The sequence below is a fragment of the Ictalurus punctatus genome, chromosome 15 (genome assembly GCF_001660625.3).
Source record: "Ictalurus punctatus breed USDA103 chromosome 15, Coco_2.0, whole genome shotgun sequence".
NCBI lineage: Eukaryota > Metazoa > Chordata > Actinopteri > Siluriformes > Ictaluridae > Ictalurus > Ictalurus punctatus.
This window is the reverse complement of record NC_030430.2, coordinates 5,348,466-5,370,232: the sequence shown is the minus strand read 5'-3', so window position 1 is coordinate 5,370,232 and position 21,767 is coordinate 5,348,466. Positions and strand designations below refer to the sequence as shown.

Sequence of the window (21,767 nt, the reverse complement as noted above, 5' to 3'; positions counted from 1 at the left end):
GACGGCTTTTATTAAAACGATAACAGAAGTTATATAACAGTATTGTATTTTCGCCTGCTTGCTCAGCCTTTTACTCACAGTGAACCCACTGTGTAACTGAATCAGCACCGGGATGACCTTAATTTGGCCGATGCACGTTTATCATTAACACTCAAACAGCACACACGTGTTTGAATTCTTCAGCTCAAGAAACACCATGTTAATGATTAGAAATCAGAATTATTATTACTCTTTTGCATTGATGAAAATGCACATCCTTTATAGACAGACTTTTGGGAAAGCCCTGAAGCCACAGTTATGTTAGCTTCAATCGATTTAGACTTGTCCTACAATGTTTAATTGAACTCGTTGAGTCCATCTGTGACGAGTGAGTGTAAAGAAAAAAACCCAAACGTTCCATTACTCCTACTCTAAACTTGCTGTATGGAGAGTAGGCAAATTCTCGAGCTGATTATAATGACATCCAGTGAATGTGTTCCAGCTCCCACATACTCAACATCCCATACAAAGCTTTACATGTGAATGAATGAATGTGTGTGTGTGTGTGTGTGTCTCCACTAAAAAGCACCACAATGACATGATTTTTCCTTCTTCAATACTTCTAAATAACACCTTTATTTCTACTATTCTGAGATATAAACAATAATCAATTACAAATATTCAGCTTTATGCCAAAATTGGTATATAAACAAAACGCATATTGTTGACAAATTAAAGCAGGCGTATGACAGATGACAGAGAAGGATTCAATTAAAATGTGCTTAGATGTTATATGATCATTAATCTAGACACTGCTGTGTCAGCAGAACTCACTAGCCTTTAATTAGTTAATGAATTATGCATGTGGATATACGCCACGGCTGTTTTCTTCCCAAGTTCAAGCTAAATTAACTTGATTCCAGCGTATTGTCTTCTACATGCAAAAAGTCTGAAACTAAAACCTTTTTCCTGATTATTTTTTTAGGACTGACTGTCACTTGTGATGATCCCAGAGATCCACTTGTTGTAGTTCCTCACTTTGGTGTAGACTCCTGGGTAGTAGGGATTGGCACAGCCTATTCCCCAGGACACGATGCCTTCCAGAAAGCCATTGCACATGAGCGGTCCCCCCGAATCACCCTGTGGAAAGCACAAGTATATAAAAATATAGTTTTTTAAAGATTTCATTAAGACTTTAGAGACAGAGCATGCCACTTTATTAAAAGCATGACTTTCAGCATGTTTAACTGTGAGGAATTCACACGTACTGTAGCTAGCATAAGTAGATTTAGCCATTATGCAGACTGAGTGCATTACCAGTGCATTTGTTAAATAAATAAATAACCTACTATTAATATACCAAAGCTTCAAAACACACACAAGTATTTACTGTTACATGGTTACACATAGTTCATGAATCCTGAAATAGTATATACAGTAAAATACTGTATATATATTGATTGTGGACTCTACTATGAATTGTGATCACCTCAAATTATTCCCAATTAGCTGCAATTAGAAGCTTATACAATAACTGGGGTTGACTTTACTTTAGCCATAAAAACAAGTAAAATTATTGTATCATGTGTCTGACAAAGCGTTTTGAGGATTGTTGAACATGGACTTGCTTTACTGTAGCTAGCTATAGCAAAAAAATGGCATTATTGTGTCAAGTTTCAAGGCAGTTTCAAGGGGTCTTGGTGTACTTTAGCTATAAAATAGTCTCATTACTGTGCCATATGTCTGGCATATAATGATAGGCAAGTTAAAGTAGGGTTTGCCTTACTTGGCAAGAATCTTTGCCACCAAAGCGAGATCCGGCACATATCATGTTCTCATTGACCCTGAAGGAGTAGTAGTACTGGCAGTTGGGGATGTAGTCCACATCCACAGCACGGAGCACAGGAGACAGGTAGAAGCTGTAGATGCGTGTGACGCCCCAGCCGCTCACTGTGCAGGTGGTTCCAACATCTAGCGGAGGCGTGCTCTCATCTGGGAGGTGAGCCGGCTGGACATAGGCGTTTAGAACAGCCGGGTGGCTCAGCTGCGAAATACAGCACAATTGTAAGATACAAGCACACTTTCTATGGAGGTCCAAGCACCTTGACTTACAACAAGACACAATACAATCAGCCTTACTTCCTGCCTTTAGAGAAAAGAGGGAATAAAAAGAGACACAGTCTTCACATGCAGCTCATTTTTAGTAAATGTATAAGGAACACCATGTATTATTTTGTCACAAAGAGCACAACAGGAGCTGAGCTACAAACGAGAGGCTGATTCACAAACCTAGCTAGCTAGCTAACAACCCAGTGGTTAGTTCTTAGTAAGTAGCAAGATATGTTAACCAGTTAGTGATAAAAGATAGCTAGTGTTGTATATTCAAATAAACTAAACTTTAGAGGTTTTCTGGTGAAGTGACTACCTATATAGCATTTAACACAGATGAATTTAATTTACATGGCTAAGCTAGTTTGCTAATTTAATTAACATCCTGGGAGTGTTTAAAATGTCCATTTCTTGTGTTTCTGGTGAAACTGACTAAATTATATTTATATGTTGAAAATCAAAATCATTGGAAAATCATTGTAATTTTTAAGACTCATTTTGTCATTAGATTGCCCTTTTTCCCAACGACCCCCTGTAATTCCCACTCTGGATTTGCAGGAAATTCTGAACGAACAATCAGATCTTCAACCTTTCTGAATTAGGCTACTAAAAATAAAAGACTTACTGTATATAGCTCTGCTTACCTTCAGAAGCATGAGGTCACCATTGTATGTTTTCGGGTTGTAGGTAGGGTTGGATATGATTTTGGACACGTTGAAAACTTGCTCAGATCCGTCCTCAGCTTCCAGATTATGTGCACCCAGAACCACCTGAATGATGCTGCTCCTATCCAACAGAGAACATACCAATTGCTATGCAAAAAAACAACGACCTGTAATCTTGAAACAGATATCATTTTGGACAGCAGTTTGTGGCTATGAAGCTTGTGGAACAAAGAAAGGGCACATTCATTAACAGAGAAGTGGATTGGATAAGGCAAACAAAGTGTCCAAAGTGTCCGCAGGTGCAGGCGGGATCAGTTCAAGGGTGTCTATGGAAGTAGGCAGAACTGGTTCAAGAGTGTCTGCATTAGTGGGTGGAATTGGTCAAGAGTGTCTGCATTAGTGGGTGGGATTGGTCAAGAGGGTCTGCATTAGTGGGTGGGATTGGTCAAGAGGGTCTGCATTAGTGGGTGGAATTGGTCAAGAGTGTCTGCATTAGTGGGTGGGATTGGTCAAGAGGGTCTGCATTAGTGGGTGGGATTGGTCAAGAGGGTCTGCAGGAGCAGGCAGGCATACAGAATCTTTCTGAGGGGGTAGGCAGAATTGGTCAAGATTGTCTATGTGAGTGGGTAAGATTGGTCAATCTTTCTGCAAGAGCAGGCACGATTGGTCAAACTTTCAGCAGGTACGAGCAGGATTGGTCTGCAGAATATCTGCAGGAGTGGCCGGGATTGGTCAAGAATGTGTACAGGAATGGGTGAGATTGGTCAGGTGTGTATCTGGGAGCTGGCAGGACTGGTCAAACTTTCTGCAGGAGCAGGCCAGATTGGTCAAGAATTTATGCAGGATTGGGCAGAATTGGTCAAGTGTGTCTGCTGGAGTGAATGGGATTGGTCAAGATTTTATGCAGGAGTGGGTGGGATTGGATAAAGAATGTCTGCAGGAGTTGGCAAGATTTTGGGCTTAAAAAACAGTCCTGCATACTCCACTAGAGCAAATACCTCTAATCACTGGTTGTCTTCAAAAAAAAAGACTGAAGACCCAACTCTTTGCAGAAAAGCCCTTGCTTAACTGAGCACCAAATACAGAAAACAAAAACTCAACTTGTACTTTTGTTCTTCATTGCTATAAGTTACTGTCTTAAATACTCTCTAACAGCTTAATGCAACAAACGTTTTAGTTTATTGTCTTGATAGTCTTAGAATCTATCCGACCAATTTTACTAGCATGTGGATTGTAGATGTATAAGGGTGTCTGCTAAATCCTTTGGACAAGGCTGGGTGCTAGAATGTAAATGTAACAGTAACGTGAACATGACTGCAGTACTCACGGTCTCCAGCAGTGGGCAGCAGACACCACCCATTGCTGGTGGATCAGTATGCCTCCACAATAGTGATTTTTCCCAAACTGAAGAGATGCTTGGTACTTGATGGAATGAGGCACGACTTCTTGGCCCCCAATGATCCTTTGGGTCAACGAGACTAATAATAATAATAATAATAATAATAATAATAATAATAATAATAATAATAATAACACAAAGAAAGTTTATGTGACACCTATATGAGTTTACCATCTACTATGTACTGCGAATTATGAAGAACATGTGGAACAGCTAACATCTTCATGTCTTATCATGTAACGATTAAATTATTATAGTATATTTCCAGCTATGGACATATGTTGATCTTGAAATAATTTTGCCCACCCTCTGTAATTAAGTTATGATAAAAACGGTTTGCCATTTTAGGCTCTCAAAAGACTTCTTCAAAGTCAGATATATTATATATTCAATAATTTAAATTGAAGTAAAAGCAGAAAGCTGTTAAAATTTCAAATACCTACCTTGGATCATCATAGTTAGGACAAGGATCACTACTCCCCAGACTTGAGCCATATCTTTAGCACCTGCTACTGAACACACCAGTTAATAATAATAAAATCTAAATGTCATGCCAGCAGAAACCGTGTCATTGCATGATTTATGAAGAGAGCCATGTAGATGTGGCACCAGTGTCCGTTTGTATCCTGCATATTTCAGTGTCAGTCTGATTTATCACTCTGTGCAGTTGAATATGAAGGCTTTTGTCGGTCGATTGTAGTTCCATTACATTAAGTGATGCAGAATAAAGAGTACGTGATCCCATCATATTCCACACACAGCAATTTAATGTGACTTTTTATATAGAAATATATCACAAAAGTTTAAAGACTCACCACACACAGTCGTCATCAACCGCTTGGGATACGTGCCGATAGGACTACCAGAGGTTCCCATAATGCTTTTATAATAGAACCGTGTCTTTTGTGCATAGCTTTTGTCAGCATGTTGTGTTATCTCAGAATGAACTTCAGGGATTGACCTAGTACATGACAAAGCAGAGGGGTCCCTTGGTGTCCATTGACCAATTCGGAGCTTTCTTCACTCTCACGATGTTGACTGTGCGTGTTGTTAGAGAGGATACCTCTCCATGGGAGAGATAAATGCTAAGGGAGGGCATGAAAGAGACTGAAGTAATTGTTATGGAACAGTACTGGGTGCTGCAGGTTTCAGTTACAGGGGTAAAACGACTCTTGGTGGCGCAGAGGGCAAAAGATTTTCATTGGAGTTGTTTCTTTGTACATTCACAGTTCTAAAGTCTGTTTTCTGGGCGGTGTTGCTCTAGGGTCCTCAGTTCGATCCTGAGCTTGGGTTACAGTCTGTATGAAGTCTAAGGTCTGTGAGTCCACAATACAGTCACTGCTTGGTAATAAGTCTCAAATCAGCCTTTTTATACTGGCAGAAAGAGTTCTCTCAAAACCTTTCAAGACAACCTGAGTACCCTTTGAACTTGAGTAGCCTTCTTTTGCTAATATATGTCTCTCTCCTAAGCCATTCTTCTACTTTCTGAGGTGATGTATGATCCGTGATGAAATCACAGTTTTTAATGATGTATTATTATTATTATTATTATTATTATTATTATTATAGCAAATTAGCCTTCTTAGCTTGGGAGATTGTATCATTTCTAGCTTGAGTGACTGTTTTACTCTAACCTTGTGATTAATTGCGTTGGCTCTTTCTACAACTATCTTGAGATTGTTTTTGGGTCCAGACCAAAATTTGCAGTTGCAGCTGCTATTAAAATGTATACTAAAACATAAACAAGACATTTAAAAACACTCTACTTTAACAGCTAATTGATCAAAATGCCTGGTTTTATTATGTATATTATCACCATTTTGAGATGGTGAGTTGAAGAGGTCATTGCTTTAAGCTCAATGAATTAATGATGTTTAACAACACTGAGATAATGAGCAACTGTGAAACATTTAGAAATGTGCAGCTTTTTGATTAATTGTTTATTTTAATTCCCTGAACTGCCACATCTTGCCAACCTAAATCACACCATGTTTAAGTCAGATGGTGGAATGTAATATGCTTGTATCGAAACAAAAAAATACCGTAATAAAGTCCTTCGTTATTGGGGTTTATGCACGAGATGATATATCTCTAAATGCTGTACAACAGTCTTACGTTACAAATAAACATAATACAATAAACCTCACCTTATCAATGATTTTATCACTTATCACTTGTCTTGTTTAAAAAAAAACAAAAAAAACAAAAGCTTTTTCATCATTAGCCTTAGGTTATTGTAGAACGTCTTCCATACAAGTCCCTGGAGAGTCATCTTAATCATGATGTCTCATACAAACACTGACTGTTCATATAGCACCTTCACATTTCAGGATTTTACTTCTCCTGTTGTACTTGTATACTGTTTGATTTTCTACAGGGCTGCACCCCAGTGCTACAGTGCTGAATTTTTGTGTTAGGCTACAAGCCTTAGCGATTCACACAGAGACTATCGTAGTCTGAAATATTTTATAGAGCTTACAATCACAGTCTCCTTAAATGTCTAGAAATCGGACTCCTCGCGGGAGTCTGGATAGAGACTAAAAGCTGCACGCTGGTTAGCAGGTCTTAAATCGAAAACAATATGTTTCGAGTGCCAGTGGGATTTGTTTAAAAAAATTCCTCAGAGAGCAAAAGGATTAAACACAGATAACGGTGAGTAATAAACAACAGACTCTCAGTAGCCACTATATGGAAAAAAAGGGACGGATAACCAGGTCCTCATGGACTGCAAAGTCGAACGATCTCAAAGAGAACACTGCATGTGAAAATGAAAGAAGTACAGCGATTGAAATTTTAGTGTTTCATTTCTATGCTCAGAGATTTTCACTGCTTGCTAAATGCACTTCATTTGAAAATGATTCCTTGAATGAAATGAAATGTGTGATCATGTTCTCGGAAATTTTACCTTTTTTTATTTTTTATTATCCTCATACAGGTAAGGGGTTTGGAATGAGAAACCAATTCCCTATCTCAGCACTCCAATGAACACTGCTTTCTTTTGTTTTGGGTTGACGTCATGTGCTTTATATTTGCTTATATTTCCTTGTGCCTTTCTTTCTGTTCTAGTATTGTCCCCACACCTGTCTTGTCATTGTTGTGTTACCCTATTGTGTGCACCTGTTCTGTGTTCAGTCCTTGATTAGTTTGTGTATTTATACCCTGCTTTTGCTTTCTTTGTTTCATCATCAAGTCTTATCGTGCATTTATTGTCTTGTTAAGTCTGAGTTCTGTATATGGTTCTCCCCCTCACCTATATATATATGCACATCCCCATTCACACCTGAGACCTTGTAACACTAACAAATCACATGACACCGGTCAGGGAAAATGGCTAATTGGGCCCATTTTGGACATTTTCACTTAGGGGTGTACTCACTTTTGTTGCCAGTGGTTTAGACATTAATGGCTGTGTGTTGAGTTATTTTGAGGGGACAGCAAATTTACACTGTTACACAAGCTGTACACTCACTACTTTACATTGTAGCAAAGGGTCATTTCTTCAGTGTTGTACATGAAAAGATATAATCAAATATTTACAAAAATGTGAGGGGTGTACTCACCTTTGTGAGATACTGTGTAATATATATATATATATATATATATATATATATATATATATATATATATATATATATATATATATATATATAGTAAAGGAAATAAACTTTGGACAGATTAGTTCTGCAAATATGTCATGGACAAAATGTATGCCATGTTACATTTCAAGTAAAACTGACCCCCCCCCCCCCCCCCCCCCCGTTTCAGTTTGATCCTTAAGCATAGGATTAATCAGTTCGTAGATGTAAATGGAGACTTCTCCACGCATAACGAGGTTAAATTTGGTGTTCCACAAGGTTCTGTTTTAGGCCCACTGCTCTTTACTTTATATATGCTAGCTCTAGGTCAAATTATTCGTAAACAGGGAATTAGCTTCCACTGTTATGCTGATGATACATAGTTGTATGTTTCAGCGAAGCCAGAGGACAGACAGAAGCTTAGTAAAGTTGAGGATTGTGTAAAGGACATTAGACATTGGATGCTAACTACCTTCCTTTTACTTAATTCTGATAAGACAGAAATACTTTTATTAGGCCCAGGTGTAGCTAGAAGTAAGTTTTCTGATCTCATAGTAACTCTGGATGGTCTTTCTGTTTCATCATGTACAGCAGTACAAGACCCTGGTCTGATTATTGAGTCTCCAGTCTATCATTTGATGCTCATGTAGATAATATTACTAGGTTAGCCTTCTTTCATCTCAGAAATATTTCTAAGATAAGAAATATATTGTCACTACATGATGCGGAAATATTAGTTCATGCTTTCGTCACCTCTAGACTAGATTACTGTAATGCCATACTGTCTGGATGTTCCAGTAGGAGCATAAACAAACTCCAGTTAGTCCAGAATGCAGCTGCTAGAGTCCTAACTAGAACCAGAACACTGCATTGGCTCCCAGTGAAATCTCACATTGATTATAAGATACTATTATTAACCTATAAAGCACTAAATGGTCTCGCACCACAGTATCTAAGCGACCTTTTGGTTTCCTATGATCTGCCACGCCTACTTAGATCAAAAGATGTTAGTGTTCGGGACTCAGACACAGTCTCGGTGTTTAAGTCTATGCTTAAAACGTATTTGTTTACTCAAGCCTACCCTGAGTAGACTTTCTGTTACGCTAAGCACAGTCCTAATAATCTTTTCTCTCCCTCTCTCCTTCTGCTGAGCCACACACAATTTTATGGAGACACTAGAGATCCTGATCCTTTCTACTCTCCGGACCTGCCTGATCCATTTCGGATGTCCTACCTCTGGATGGAGCGCTCATCTACTCCAATTCCAGACTGCTGGACTACGGCTGCTTCTAAGGCCAAACAGACTTCATATAAATCCATAATGAACATTTTCACACTAACTGTTGTTACCCAGATGAGGACGGGTTCCCTTCTGAGTCGGGTTCCTCTCAAGGTTTCTTCCTCTTAAAACATCTTAGGGAGTTTTTCCTCGCCACCGTCGCCACTCAGTGGCTTGCTCAGTTGGGATAAATTCATACCTTTAATATCTGTATACCGTGTTGATATTTCTGTAAAGCTGCTTTGAGACAATGTCTATTGTAAAAAGCGCTATACAAATAAAATTGAATTGAATTGAATCAATGTTTGATCACAATTCAGTATTGTTGTATGGAATTCATTTTAAGATTTTAAGGTTGTTCAAGTTTAGCATGGCTGATCAGGCATTTATATGAGTTAAAATGCAAAAAGTAAAAATAAAATACAGTCAAAATGACAGTTGACCTGAGTCACCCAGTTGAACAAACACATTATTAACAATCTGCACGCTATTTATTTTCCAACCTTCACAATATTGTCATGACTCATGATCACGTACATGGCCCAAATGACAGCTTGCAGCACAAAGCGGTGGGAGTGTGTAACAGGAAGCAATTGCATATCTTCAAAAGACACTTACATGATGTTGCAGCATTGCAGCAGATATTTAATATTACTCCAAGCTAAATTGTTGAAAGTAGGTCGATAAAGATGCGTTATATGGATCGTGGCCCTTTCATCTGTGTATAATAAGTAGGAGCTCAGGAGGGTCAGCTGTAAAAATTGCCTGTGGTCAGCACAAAGGGGAATGAATCATGGAATAGAGATGGGGGAGAGAACGAGATATTGTAGCTGTAATAACCAAAAAAATTAATGAAGCCTGCTGTGTCAGGCTCCAAAGGTGGATATTAGCTACACCCTGTTTGGGGGAGGTGTCCAGAGAAGCAAGGGGGATGGACGAGAGTGTCTCGGATGAATACTCACAGAGAGTGGCTCCAAGACTTCTCTTGAAACTTGCCTTCAAACTTGTTTTTCCATCATGGACTCAGACTTGCAAATTCATTTAAAAAAACAAAACAACAACAAACATTTTGGACTGTGGTGAAAATGTGTGTCTTTATTTATTTATTTAATGGAAATTTAACTTCAGTACATTGTCTGTGCTCTTTTGATTTTGGTACCAATTTCTCATGAGATCAGGTTCAGCTTTGGATGATGGGTAAGATTTCTGCTGAAATGTAGAAAATAAACGTCGCATGTTTGAGCGATTCAGGAAGTATAACGAATGACGTCATAAGAAATACAATGATCACGATATCCTCTACTAATCATCAACCTTTCCTTAACCATGCATACCGTTTCATTCTGTCCACATTATTCCAACTGAATCACAGTGGCTGCAAAATTTCAGTGCAATGCAATTAGGCTTCATGCCAGGCAGATTGGAACTGAAAGCCAGAATCAAAAGGTCACAGGTGGGGTTTAGAAAGCTACGCTTCAATTATATATCATCTCGTGCCATTGCTATTCGTGGTGTCCATGGGAACAGAAATCGGAACTGAGAAACCCGAGAGTGCTGAAAAGATCCTTCCTTTACAGAGCAATCAGATTATGGGGTGGAAAGGTTCTTCTCAGTTCACCTGTGGATCCTCTCTTTCAGTCCCTCCCTCTCTCTCTTTCTCTCTCTCTCTCTCTCTCTCTCTCTCCTCGTCCAACATGAATCTGCTCATCTTTTTACTCTGCATCCTGCTGGAAGTTCTCGCTGTCACCTGTAAGTAAAAAACTGTGAACATTTGAGTTAGGCTTCTTGAAGACACTTTTGATGTGTAATTGTATTGTAACATGATTGGGGTTTTATTTATTTATTTCTTTAAAAATGAATCTGGACTTGTTTACTTGTAAAATGAAAGAGGGAAAGCTGATACATGTAAAGGTTTTCCAGTTCCTAAACCAAGCACTATGCAAATAAGATTTATCTTCTTGAGTGTTGTATAATATAAGGATTGTTGATTTTTACCGGATTTTTACTTTTTTCGAAAGGCTTTTTCTCTTCTGCAGTCTTTTAGGGTCTCAATATGTCTCTCAAAATCACTAAACATGTCACTAAATGTTTTATTGCGGTGAATATTCTCAGGGGTCTGCTTTTATTAATCATTGATTTTTAGACAGAAGTATAAATTAAGCTGTCATCATTTATGCCAGAAAATGAAAGCCTGTCTTTATCAAGTCACATGAAGATGAGCCTTTAAATATATCGACAGCAATATTGTAATATTTGGTATATATCGTGGCTCATTTCTGGCTGTTACTGTATTCTAATGTTAATGTACCATTAAATTGCACATAACATCTAAGCGATTTTTTTAAAAGCTAAATCCATTTGCCCAAAGCAAATACTAGGTATAATACTGTATAATTTATGGAGATGAAATCAGCTGGTAACCATTAAGCAGGCATGAATTTTACAGGAATGTGGATCCCGAGACAATGCATTCACACATTATAATATGGAAATGTCATCGCTTTACACAGCCAGAAGCCTGATGATGATGACGAGTGTGGTAAAGAGCTGTTAACCGAACCTCTTATATGCACTGATGGCAAAGGCAGATCTAGGAATGAAGAACCGTTCCCAAATTCTGAGCACATTTGGGGATATTTCTGCTCAGTTCCAAATCTCTGGCTGTAAAGCAATTTTTAGGTTGCACAGGTAGACTTGCTTGGGCCTAAGATGTATTATATAAATGACCTACTCTATATGTGGTGCCATTATTTATGAGCTAAAACTCAAGTTGAGGTTCAGCTGATGGTGGGGATAAGAATAAAGATAAGCACATTTTCAGTAAACAGTTCCATAGCGTTAGGATATGAAACAAACCAAATCAAAACAAAGCACAGGACATCCTGTACTCTTACTACTGAGCATCAGTGATTTACCATATATATATATATATATATATATATATATATATATATATATATATATATATATATATATATATATATATATATATATATATATATATTAATGAAAGACATGTCATGCTCTTTATTTATTTTTTAATATCATGGAATGTCAGCAAGACAACTTTGCTCCTGTTATCACTCACCAGTTCATCTTTTTTCTCTCTCTTGATCTTATTAATGCAAAAAAAAAAATTAATTAATTAATTAATTAATTAATTAAAGCACAATAAATTTCTCATGATTCAATTGTGTTATTGTTTGGTTCGCAACGGATTCAAACGCATACACGATCATCCTTTCGAGAAGGCAGTTCACTTTCTTTCCGAAATGTTCTTTGAAGGAAAAAAAAAAAAAAAACGTAAGATAAGATTCTCTGAGATTTCACTCTCGTGAGATTGCAGGCCTCTGGGTGCTCTGTTGCATACTGAGTTTCAATCCAATCACTGTTACAAGGCCAATATGTTCAAGGACAGGGCAGCTACAGCTGTATGGTGCCACTTTATGGGATGTTATACGGTATTCATCAGGATATCACAGTTTGTAAAGAGGGGAGAGAATCATTTCATAGTAGTAGATGTGAGCATTAGTGTATTGTTTGGCATGAAGTATAGTAGAGGATCGAGTTACCGAATTGTGACCAAATTAGCACTCAGAACCTGAAACTGTGGGTTAGGTTACACCTCGCCTCCCTTTTATGCTCACTTAGGCTGAGATGGAGATAGCCATAGATGAGTTAGCACTAGGGATGGGTGATGTGATGATAGAAGTATCGAATAAGATAAATTACATTGCAATACACGTGGACAGTTAAAACAAGCATTTCATTACCTTCTCCTTCACATCATATATCATGAAAATGTCAATAAATATCTCAATTGGAGGGTCTCAGGAGCGACATTTTGCGTCTGACTTGACACTTATAATCAAGAAAACATAACTGACAGAGAATTTATTCAGATTTATTTCATTTACACTCTTAAGCTCTCCAACAGAGCAAAAGTCTGGAGTAATGTTTGGTGGTACTATATGAGTTGTGGTACAGTATAGTATAGTATAACGCACTGTGTTGTTTAACCCCACTGTGTATTTCTCAGGTCAGGAGACTATGCAGGGCCGGATAATAGGCGGCTACGCCCCTGCGCCCTACTCCATCAAGTACATAGTGTCCATCCAGACCATCGTTGGACAGCACTTCTGCGGCGGCACTTTGATTAACAAGTACTGGGTGCTCACAGCAGCACACTGCAATGTAGGGTAAGCTTCCTAAACAGGTCTCATTCAGGTATGCTTATACAGTATAATGTGGCACTGTAATTCTTACCACCGCTATAGCCTCTGACTAATATCTCCTGTAGCACTTTTATGGACGTAAACGATCCATCCCAGTGATATTAAACGCTGAGCAATGCATCATAGCACAAGGTCTGACATAATACGAATTGTGTGGTTCAGATCATTACACGTACAACAAAGGTACACTTAAAGGCAGATTTACAGCTGCATTTTCTTAAAGGTAGATACACAGCTGCATTTTCTCCTACATTTCTAGGGGGAAAAAGTTGCTAGAGTAAATAATCCAAGTATTGTGGACAACCATAGTCACAGTTTGATGCAGGGATCAATACACATGCAGGGATAGGAAAGGTGGCTCAGTAAAGTATCGGCTCAAATGGAAATGAAATCTAGGGGTGTGTGACTTCATTTAATGTCACTGATGAGTCTGTATGAATTTCCAGTCTGGGATAGAAAGAAGTCAGATTCAGCCTCGCTTCTTTCTACCATTCTGTCTATTTTTCTCGATTTTTCTTAAATTTTCTTGCGCTTTGTTTGGCAAAAATCCAAAATAATCCGGTGGGAATCATAATAAACATCCAACTCTGAGAGAAAGAAGGATATATGGATTTAAATTTTAGGGCACAGGATTTGTGACCTTGGAATTAAAGTACACTAAAAGCATAGAAGAGGTAAAAATGTTCTAGCACAAAAAAAAAAAAAAACAACGTTAAATGTTTGAGGGTAGCAATGAAAATCATATAAAGTTTCAAAATAAATCTTTCAAAAAAATTCGAATCAAACAGATAGTAATAAACCGTAATGAAACAGCATGCTGTAATTTCGATATTCTAAGATAGTGCTTGTGTTTGTTGACTGTGACCTCTGGATAGATATAGTGTAATAATAAGCGTAATAAAATGTAATAAACGCATTCAATCTCAAAGAGAAAAAGTGCAGCAGAGAAAAGGTGCAGTACTTTTATGTCCAACCTTTGCGTGCCTGATTTACTATGCAATATTCAGGTTTGTATTCAGAACATTGCATAAAATGCAAACTAATCATACGGAATAGTTAACCCTTATATTTGTAGCTGTAGGAAAGCTAATCAAATTCCATATTTCAGTATTATGTCACATTTCCACCCTGTCCTTCTCTGGAGGAACGTGATGGATTTTATGTGTTGTGAATACTAGTGCTGGGAATATGAGGATCGTCACTGGAGATTATTCTGTAAGTGTGTATGAAGGGACAGAACAGTACCGATCGCCACAGCTCCTAGTACCTCACCCACAGTACAACAAAACCACCAACAACGCAGACATCATGCTCATCAAGGTAAGAGACTACACAATGTCATCTTCAAGCCAGATGAAAACACACATTGGCCTCTTCCATGGGACTTAATTGGTTAAGTTCATGATTTGCTGTTCATTTGAATAGATTCACAGCCTTCACTAGGTCTCAGAAAGCGCTGATTCATTTTCAACACATCAGTTCTGACTGTCATTCAAATCACAGAAATGCTCGTCCTAACACATTATTGTTGCTAGTAACAGCTTACACGCGGACCTGTACAGTATGGTGGATACTCCATGTAAACAGACTTAAAAATGTGCGTAGTAGTTGATATGTTGGAGCTCTCTGCGAGGAGACTTTTTTGAAAGGAGTCTCCAGGGTTAGTGCTTTGTAACTGTCAGAGATACAACTGTTACGCCACGGGAAAGAACAGAGAATGTGGCATTTTGCAGATTCTCTGTAACAAGCAGTGTTTTTGTTGTGTTGTTAACTTCGAGAGAAAGTGAGGGAATGTAAAGGTTCAACTCTGCAGAGTTTCCAGAACATTAAATGTAACTATAAGTGGATAAAAATGATTAGATGTTAGCGTTGGCACGTTGCTGTGGTATAAGAGGAAAATAGCATTCAGGATGGTAACAGTACATTTTGAATCGGGATATATCTCATCACCCTGTGGATCGTTAGCGGGGCAGTGCGGGCTTCGTGGTTAAGGCTCTGGGTTACTGAACAGAAGGTCGGGGGTTCAAGCCGCAGCACTGCCAGGCTGCCACTGTTGGGCCCTTGAGCAAGGCCCTTAACTCTCTCCGCTCCAGGGGCGCTGTATCATGGCTGACCCTGCGCTCTGACTCCAGCTTCCTAACATGCTGGGGTATGCGAAGAAAAGAATTTCACTGTGTTGTAATGTACACATGATCAATAAAGACTCTTTATCTTATCATGATAACAGAACATCGTGATGTGTTTTATGCTTTACACGATGAATACCTAAAAATTAATAAATAAAAATGAAATAATTGTTACTACTACAAATACTGCTACAACTACTACTACTACTAATACCAGTTAGGTAAAGGTCTATACTGCTTTATATTTTGGAAGCTCATACTTTATTCACTCTGAAATGCATAGCCAATGTAACTGTTGGGATATTTATCTGAATTTTGAATATATTGAAGTTTAGGGTTTTCCAAAAGAAGAAATCATGATCCAGGGTTTCAGCATAGCTGTAGAACTCAGAAAGTGACGCATTTTGTAAATGACCTGATATGAGGCACGATATTACTGTGTTACAGTAAGTGAAACCTGAAACTGCTCAAGACACTAAGTACATTAAGTTCTCCATGCACTCGTGTGATGACGTAAAATGAACGCAAAAGCATTGGGGCTCGATAGAATCAAATGAGACGAAACCAGATCAGTGGGCGCCAGGAACAATCCCACTTGGATTCGGACCACAGCAAACGTGCCCAACGTGTGAAAACCGCCTCTATCAAAGGGTCTGCAATGGTAATAACCGATTCCCAAAGACCTCAGTGAGGAGTGTAAATATTCGACTGATGCTTTTATCCAAAGTGGCATACAGTTGATTGTAAGCACAAGCTTCTGATCAGTAGCCAAATGCCATTGATCCAGTACTGTAAAGAAACTCTTAGCTGTCTTTTCTTGAAAACTTTTCTTGGAACTGGAAAAATACCGAGGTGTTAGATTCTGGGAGGTCCACCATCTGACTTCCTGGTTCACACAGACTTGGTGTCCTCTGCAGTAAACTGAAGGGTTGTAATACATTGCTGTTCTTTTGTACTGTGGCCTGAATTCAAGGTAGTCTAGATTCAATTACTACCAACATCAACATAACTCTGTCGAGAGTGCCTTTATGTGCTGTTCAAAGAGATTTTCACAGCATTCGAAGACAAAGTTTTAGCTGTTGCTAAAACCTCCATCACTTCACATTTTCAGTGTTCATGGTTTGAATGTCACTTACGTAACTTAATAACTGTGAATTAAACTTGACCCCAGAGAAGAAGACTGCTCCAGTGAATGAAAACAGTGTTGTCTCACCCAATGGTATTTGGCATTTAAATATCCTCAGACTGGCTGCTCTTTTATATGGTGATTTAAAAAAATATATCATGCAACATACTGTGATATTAAAAAGGCATTGGGGAATTTTTTGTTCATTTTGGCCCCATTTGAAGGCTGCATTATGAATGATGTCATAAATAATGGTAGTGCTTTAACTCTAACCTTAACCTTTGCAACTTTTCATGCATACTGCTTCTTTCTCCCACGCAGATGCAGACTCCAGTGGTTGTGAATAACTTTGTGTCCCCTGCACCGCTGCCCCGTCAAGGTGATAACATTGCAGAGGGTCGCGTGTGTCGTGTATCTGGCTGGGGATTCACTAGCCCCACAGGGGGTATCCCTACATCTCTTCACACCGCCACAGTGCCCATTGTCTCCAGCGCCCACTGCAACAGCGCAGACTCCTACGATGGCAACATCACGGAAAACATGATCTGTGCTGGCTATGCTGATGGAGGAACGGATGCTTGCAGTGTAAGCTTGTATTTTTTAAAGAGTTGTGACATTATTTAAAAAGTAATTGTCGCATTATGGATTTTTATTCATAGAACGAAATTGTACTACAATTTATGTAGTCATAGCAGCTCGCTTATTAGATAGGAAAGTAACTACAGATCTCAGATGTAACCAGAGTGAACAAGCGGAGAACCACTTAATCAAGATTAACAGACACGTATATAGAATTTGAATTAATAGGAGATATATAAACAGTTTCAGCATGTGATTTCAGCGTTTAGGATACTGACGCTTGCTTCGTTTGTGCAGGGTTTATAACACTTTCCACTTTGCAGGGTGACTCTGGCGGGCCGCTGGTGTGTGAAGGTCTTGTCTACGGGATCGTGTCTTGGGGCAACGGTTGTGCAGATCCTCGGTATCCTGGAGTTTACACTGCTGTGTCAAAGTTTCGCAAGTGGATAGACAACACTGTATTTGGCTTTTATGGGAACTGCGGCAAGAGCTAGACTGCGCTACCTCAATACATCTTCAACCATTAACTTGAAACCACTAAGAGATCAACATGCCAAATTCCATGTTGATAGAGTATATCTTCTATATCTTCTATAACTTATAAAGATTTATACCACCTGCTGAGTTCTCCATTTGGATTGGAAGGAGTCTCCAGTGTCAGAGCAGCCGTTGTAACAGTCAGAAGTAAAGCTGTTGGATTAAATGTTCAGATAATGAAAACACAAGGACGGAGGTCATTGTGTCTTGCGGTTTCTTAGTAAGCTGCTTGGTAATTTTTTCTATTATTAACTTCATGAGAGAAAAAAATGGAAGCTGGTGAGTATTGAGTGACTGTTTATAACTGTTTAATAGTATAGTTAAACTAATAATAATAATAATAATAATAATAATAATAATAATAATAATAATAATAATAATCTTTTAAGAACTAATAATTCCTCGGTTTTACTTGGCTATTTTTTTCTTTCTTTCTGAGAGTGTGACTGAGCCGAGTGAACTGTTGTGTATGTTCTTTAGTAGAGTGGGTGCCATATTCTGTAGCACAGATATCATATTAGTAGATCCAACAAATACAGTGTGTTATCATTGGTTATAAATCTAATATGAATTAGCTTTTTTCTCAGAAATGCCAGTATACTGACTCATTTTAAATTCTTTAAACTAGGACGTTTGTGATTCTGGCTGACATCAGACTGACTTAGCCAGCTTGTGCCCACGCTGATTGAATTTCTTAAATGAGCTAAAGTAGCAAAAGGCTGCACACACGACTGCGCCTTTGCCAGTTATAACGTTTCCCTGTTGTTTAATACCATGCAGATCATGCATTAATAACAGCTCTCGGGATTTAGAAAGTTTCAGCTTTTTTTTTGTTCAGGTTTCCAAAATTGGTCTTAGATTAGCCACTGTCAAAATGAAGTTTACTAGTTGTGTATGTGAATAAAGGCCTGGTTAACATTATGGAGTGTTATCCGATAAGTAAAAAAAACATCTAATTAATGTCACAGAATATTGAGCGGATGTGTACATCACAAAGCATTTGAATGTTTGTGTTCTGGAGTGTAATAAATTGTTAATTGTATAAACACGGTTTGGGATTCAATTAAATTTTACATAGTAATGAATGAAAGTATGTTCAAAGCAGTTCTGTACCATTTCCTTAGATGTGATATAAAGCGCAAATTAATAGCAAAACAAAGTAGTAGTAAACTCACACTTAAATGCCATGTCGTTGCTATGAAACTATTTATTTGTGTGATTTTAAGGTGTTTTTGAGAGATGTTTAAAAAAAAAACATTAGTGTGATTGTTTGGCTAGAATTTGTCATGGGGCAGTGTTATAAACTGACTCTTTGTACTTGAGTGAAAAGTAAAGGCCCCACTGTGTAAATCTCAGCCTACAGGTAAGACGAATTTATTTTCGTTGTTATGCTAGAATTTCTTCCTTCACAAAAATTCAACGAGAAAAAAATATATATTCTTTTTTTTTAATGTCATCTTTATTCAAATGGACTGTCCAAGAAGATAACAAAGCTTTAGTAACTAACATTGTAAGTAATGTCAAAAACATCAAATATTAACTGCATAGCATAAAGGACTAGCTGTAACTAATAATCGACCATTATACAGTCTCCTCCAAAAGTATTGGAACGGCAAGGTTGGTTCATTTGTTTTTGCTGTAGAGCCAAAGACATTTGGGTTTGAGACCGAAAGATGGATATGAGACGAGAAGTTAGGATTTCAGCTTTTATTTCCTGGTATTTACACCTAGATGTGTTAAACGACATAAAACATAGAAACTTTTGTATCAGACCACCTGATTTTTGGGCGAGCAAAAGTATAGGAACAGATCAGTCTTGAAGCAAATTAAGGTAAATAACACTTAATATTTGGTTGCATATTCCTTGTTTGCAATAACTGCATCAAGTCTGCGACTCAGTGACATCACCAAATTGTTGGTTTCTTCTTTTGTGAAGCTTTTCCACAGCCTTTTTCGGTTGTTGAATGTGGGGTTTCTCCTTTCAGTCTCCTCTTCAGGAGGTGAAATGCTGCTCAATTGGGTTAAGTTCTGGTGAATGACTTGGTCAGTCTAAAACCTTCCACTTTTCCCCTGATAAAGTCCTTTGTTGAGTTGGCAGTGTATTTTGGATCATTATCCTGCTGCATGATGAATTTCCTCTCGATTCATTTGGATGCATTTCTCTGGAAATTTGCAGACAGAATGTTCCTGCAAACTTCTGAATTTATTCTGTTCCTACCATCATCAGTAAAGATTAGTGAGAATGTTCCAGAAGCAGCCATACAAGCCCAGGCCATAACACTACCTCCACCATGTTTCACAGATGTTTTGGATCATGAGCAGATCCTTACTTTCTCCACACTTTGGCCTTTCCATCACTTTGGTAGAGGTTCATCTTGGTTCCAGAACTTTTGTTGTTCATCTCTGTGTTTCTTTGCGAATTCCAATCTGGCTTTCTGATTCTTACTGCAGATGAGTGGTTTTCATCTTGTGGTATGGCCTCTATAACTAGCACTCTTTATTTCTTCCCTTTCTAAATGTCTTCCCTTCAGTCAACTGAACAAACAGACAACAAATAATCCCACTCTTCTCTTTTGTATCACCATTATTGAGCGTGCCAACATTGCTTGCAAGAAAATCCTAGCAGGCAGAGAGAAAAAAAAAGTCTGTCATTGACGAGATGTAAATAGTGAAGCAAATAATTAGCAGCACCTTGTATTTCTACTGGCCTGACACCGAGCTGTGTTTAACTCTACAGTCTCATCTGAGAAGTGATCATCCTGTCACAATAACTAAAGTGTCTGGATGCTGGCTTCCAGCTATGCAACTCTATATGAGGAACATTAGCTTCCTGTCATGCTCAAACACCAGTCAGGGGAAAAAAATCACTCACCCATTGCAGTTGGACGTGTTAGATTGTGTTGCATTTAGGTGCTGTATCTGCCTCAAGCTCTGCTATAAATCTGCTGGGCCTTTAGCTGATTCTTCTGGAGTTTTTAGCACGAGTTTGTAAGGAATTTTTCGATGTGAAAACGAACCTGCTAATCATGATACTAGCTGGTGTTTCACTTTAGTTAGCTACAGTGTGTTAGCTAGCAGCCAATCTGGATTTTTCCAGTTGATCCAGTTCCATGCATCATTTAACAAAATCTGTAGGTTTATGTTATTAATAATCAAAATTCTGTATCACATCACTCTTGCTGATTATTTTCCTATTATTTTCCTATAAAGGCACACCCAGTTAATGTTTTTTAAAAAATTTTTATTAAAAAAATGTAATCTGCAGGCATTTCCTTCATCGTAACAATAACATGGCCATGATTTCAGATAAGAGTCTTATCTGGGGTAATCTAAACACACTCGGGCACACCCGTTAGGATAGCCGTCGCCGTATCACCATGACACGGACATAAAACGTCCTACTTTTCAGACTATCGCCTTACTCAACCAGGGATTTCAGGCTTTCTGATTAAAGATGTGTTCTCGTCACAGCTGCGGTTTAAGGGAAGCAACCTCATTGTTGAATTACTCTTTATTGTGCAACCTAAACACATATTCTACTACATATATTAATTTCTCAAAGGAACAACATAGCGCATTAGATTGGGCTGGATTCGACGTGGTGAAATTATTCAGTCCAAAAAATGAATTGTCTGTGTCAACAGTTCTCAGGAGATCTGAGTTTCTGGTTTAAAAGACTAACCCTGTCATGTAGCACTCAGATAAAAATGGCCTTTTATCTGAATCTAGGTCATATATTCATAACACGGCTATTTCAAGTGGACAGAGAAGACTCTGAGATCACATTCAAGAAAACATTTTGTGTTACTTCTGATGCAGCCAGTGTTTTTTATTCATCTATTTATTTATTTTTAAACCAGATTTAGATCTGGTAGATTTCTAACGCAAATATGTCTTAGCAAAAACGACTTTTTCCAATTTGCACAACACTAACAAGCCAGATTCATACAAACCACAAAGTCTGAGACTGAGTTCCAATTACATTTGATTAGACGCTTATTTAACACATGATGTGCTGGTTATTTGTGTGTGTGTGTGTGTGTGTGTGTGTGTGGTTTTTTTAAGCCCTTTCTCATGGTACACTGATGATCCATTACACCAGCAGAATGGAAATTGATTGATCGGACATTTTCAATCAGTATACAAAAATGAATTATT

At 38.2% G+C, this 21,767-nt stretch overlaps 2 protein-coding genes across 2 annotated transcripts; one reads left to right on the top strand and one right to left on the bottom strand.

Moving 5' to 3' along the window:
* Positions 1 to 586: 586 nt before the first annotated feature.
* On the bottom strand, positions 587 to 4,772 carry LOC108275599 (trypsin). The gene is made up of 5 exons (XM_047160495.2): positions 4,596 to 4,772; positions 4,081 to 4,231; positions 2,733 to 2,874; positions 1,766 to 2,023; positions 587 to 1,119 (listed from the first exon to the last, which is right to left on the bottom strand). Exons 1-5 carry the CDS (start codon positions 4,645 to 4,647, stop codon positions 961 to 963), a joined length of 762 nt encoding a protein of 253 aa, XP_047016451.2. The 5' UTR covers positions 4,648 to 4,772; the 3' UTR covers positions 587 to 960.
* Positions 4,773 to 10,700: 5,928 nt separating this feature from the next.
* zmp:0000001088 (trypsin) lies at positions 10,701 to 17,960 on the top strand. The gene is made up of 5 exons (XM_017486546.3): positions 10,701 to 10,755; positions 13,046 to 13,205; positions 14,420 to 14,561; positions 16,815 to 17,078; positions 17,396 to 17,960. Exons 1-5 carry the CDS (start codon positions 10,701 to 10,703, stop codon positions 17,564 to 17,566), a joined length of 792 nt encoding a protein of 263 aa, XP_017342035.3. The 3' UTR covers positions 17,567 to 17,960.
* Positions 17,961 to 21,767: the final 3,807 nt, after the last annotated feature.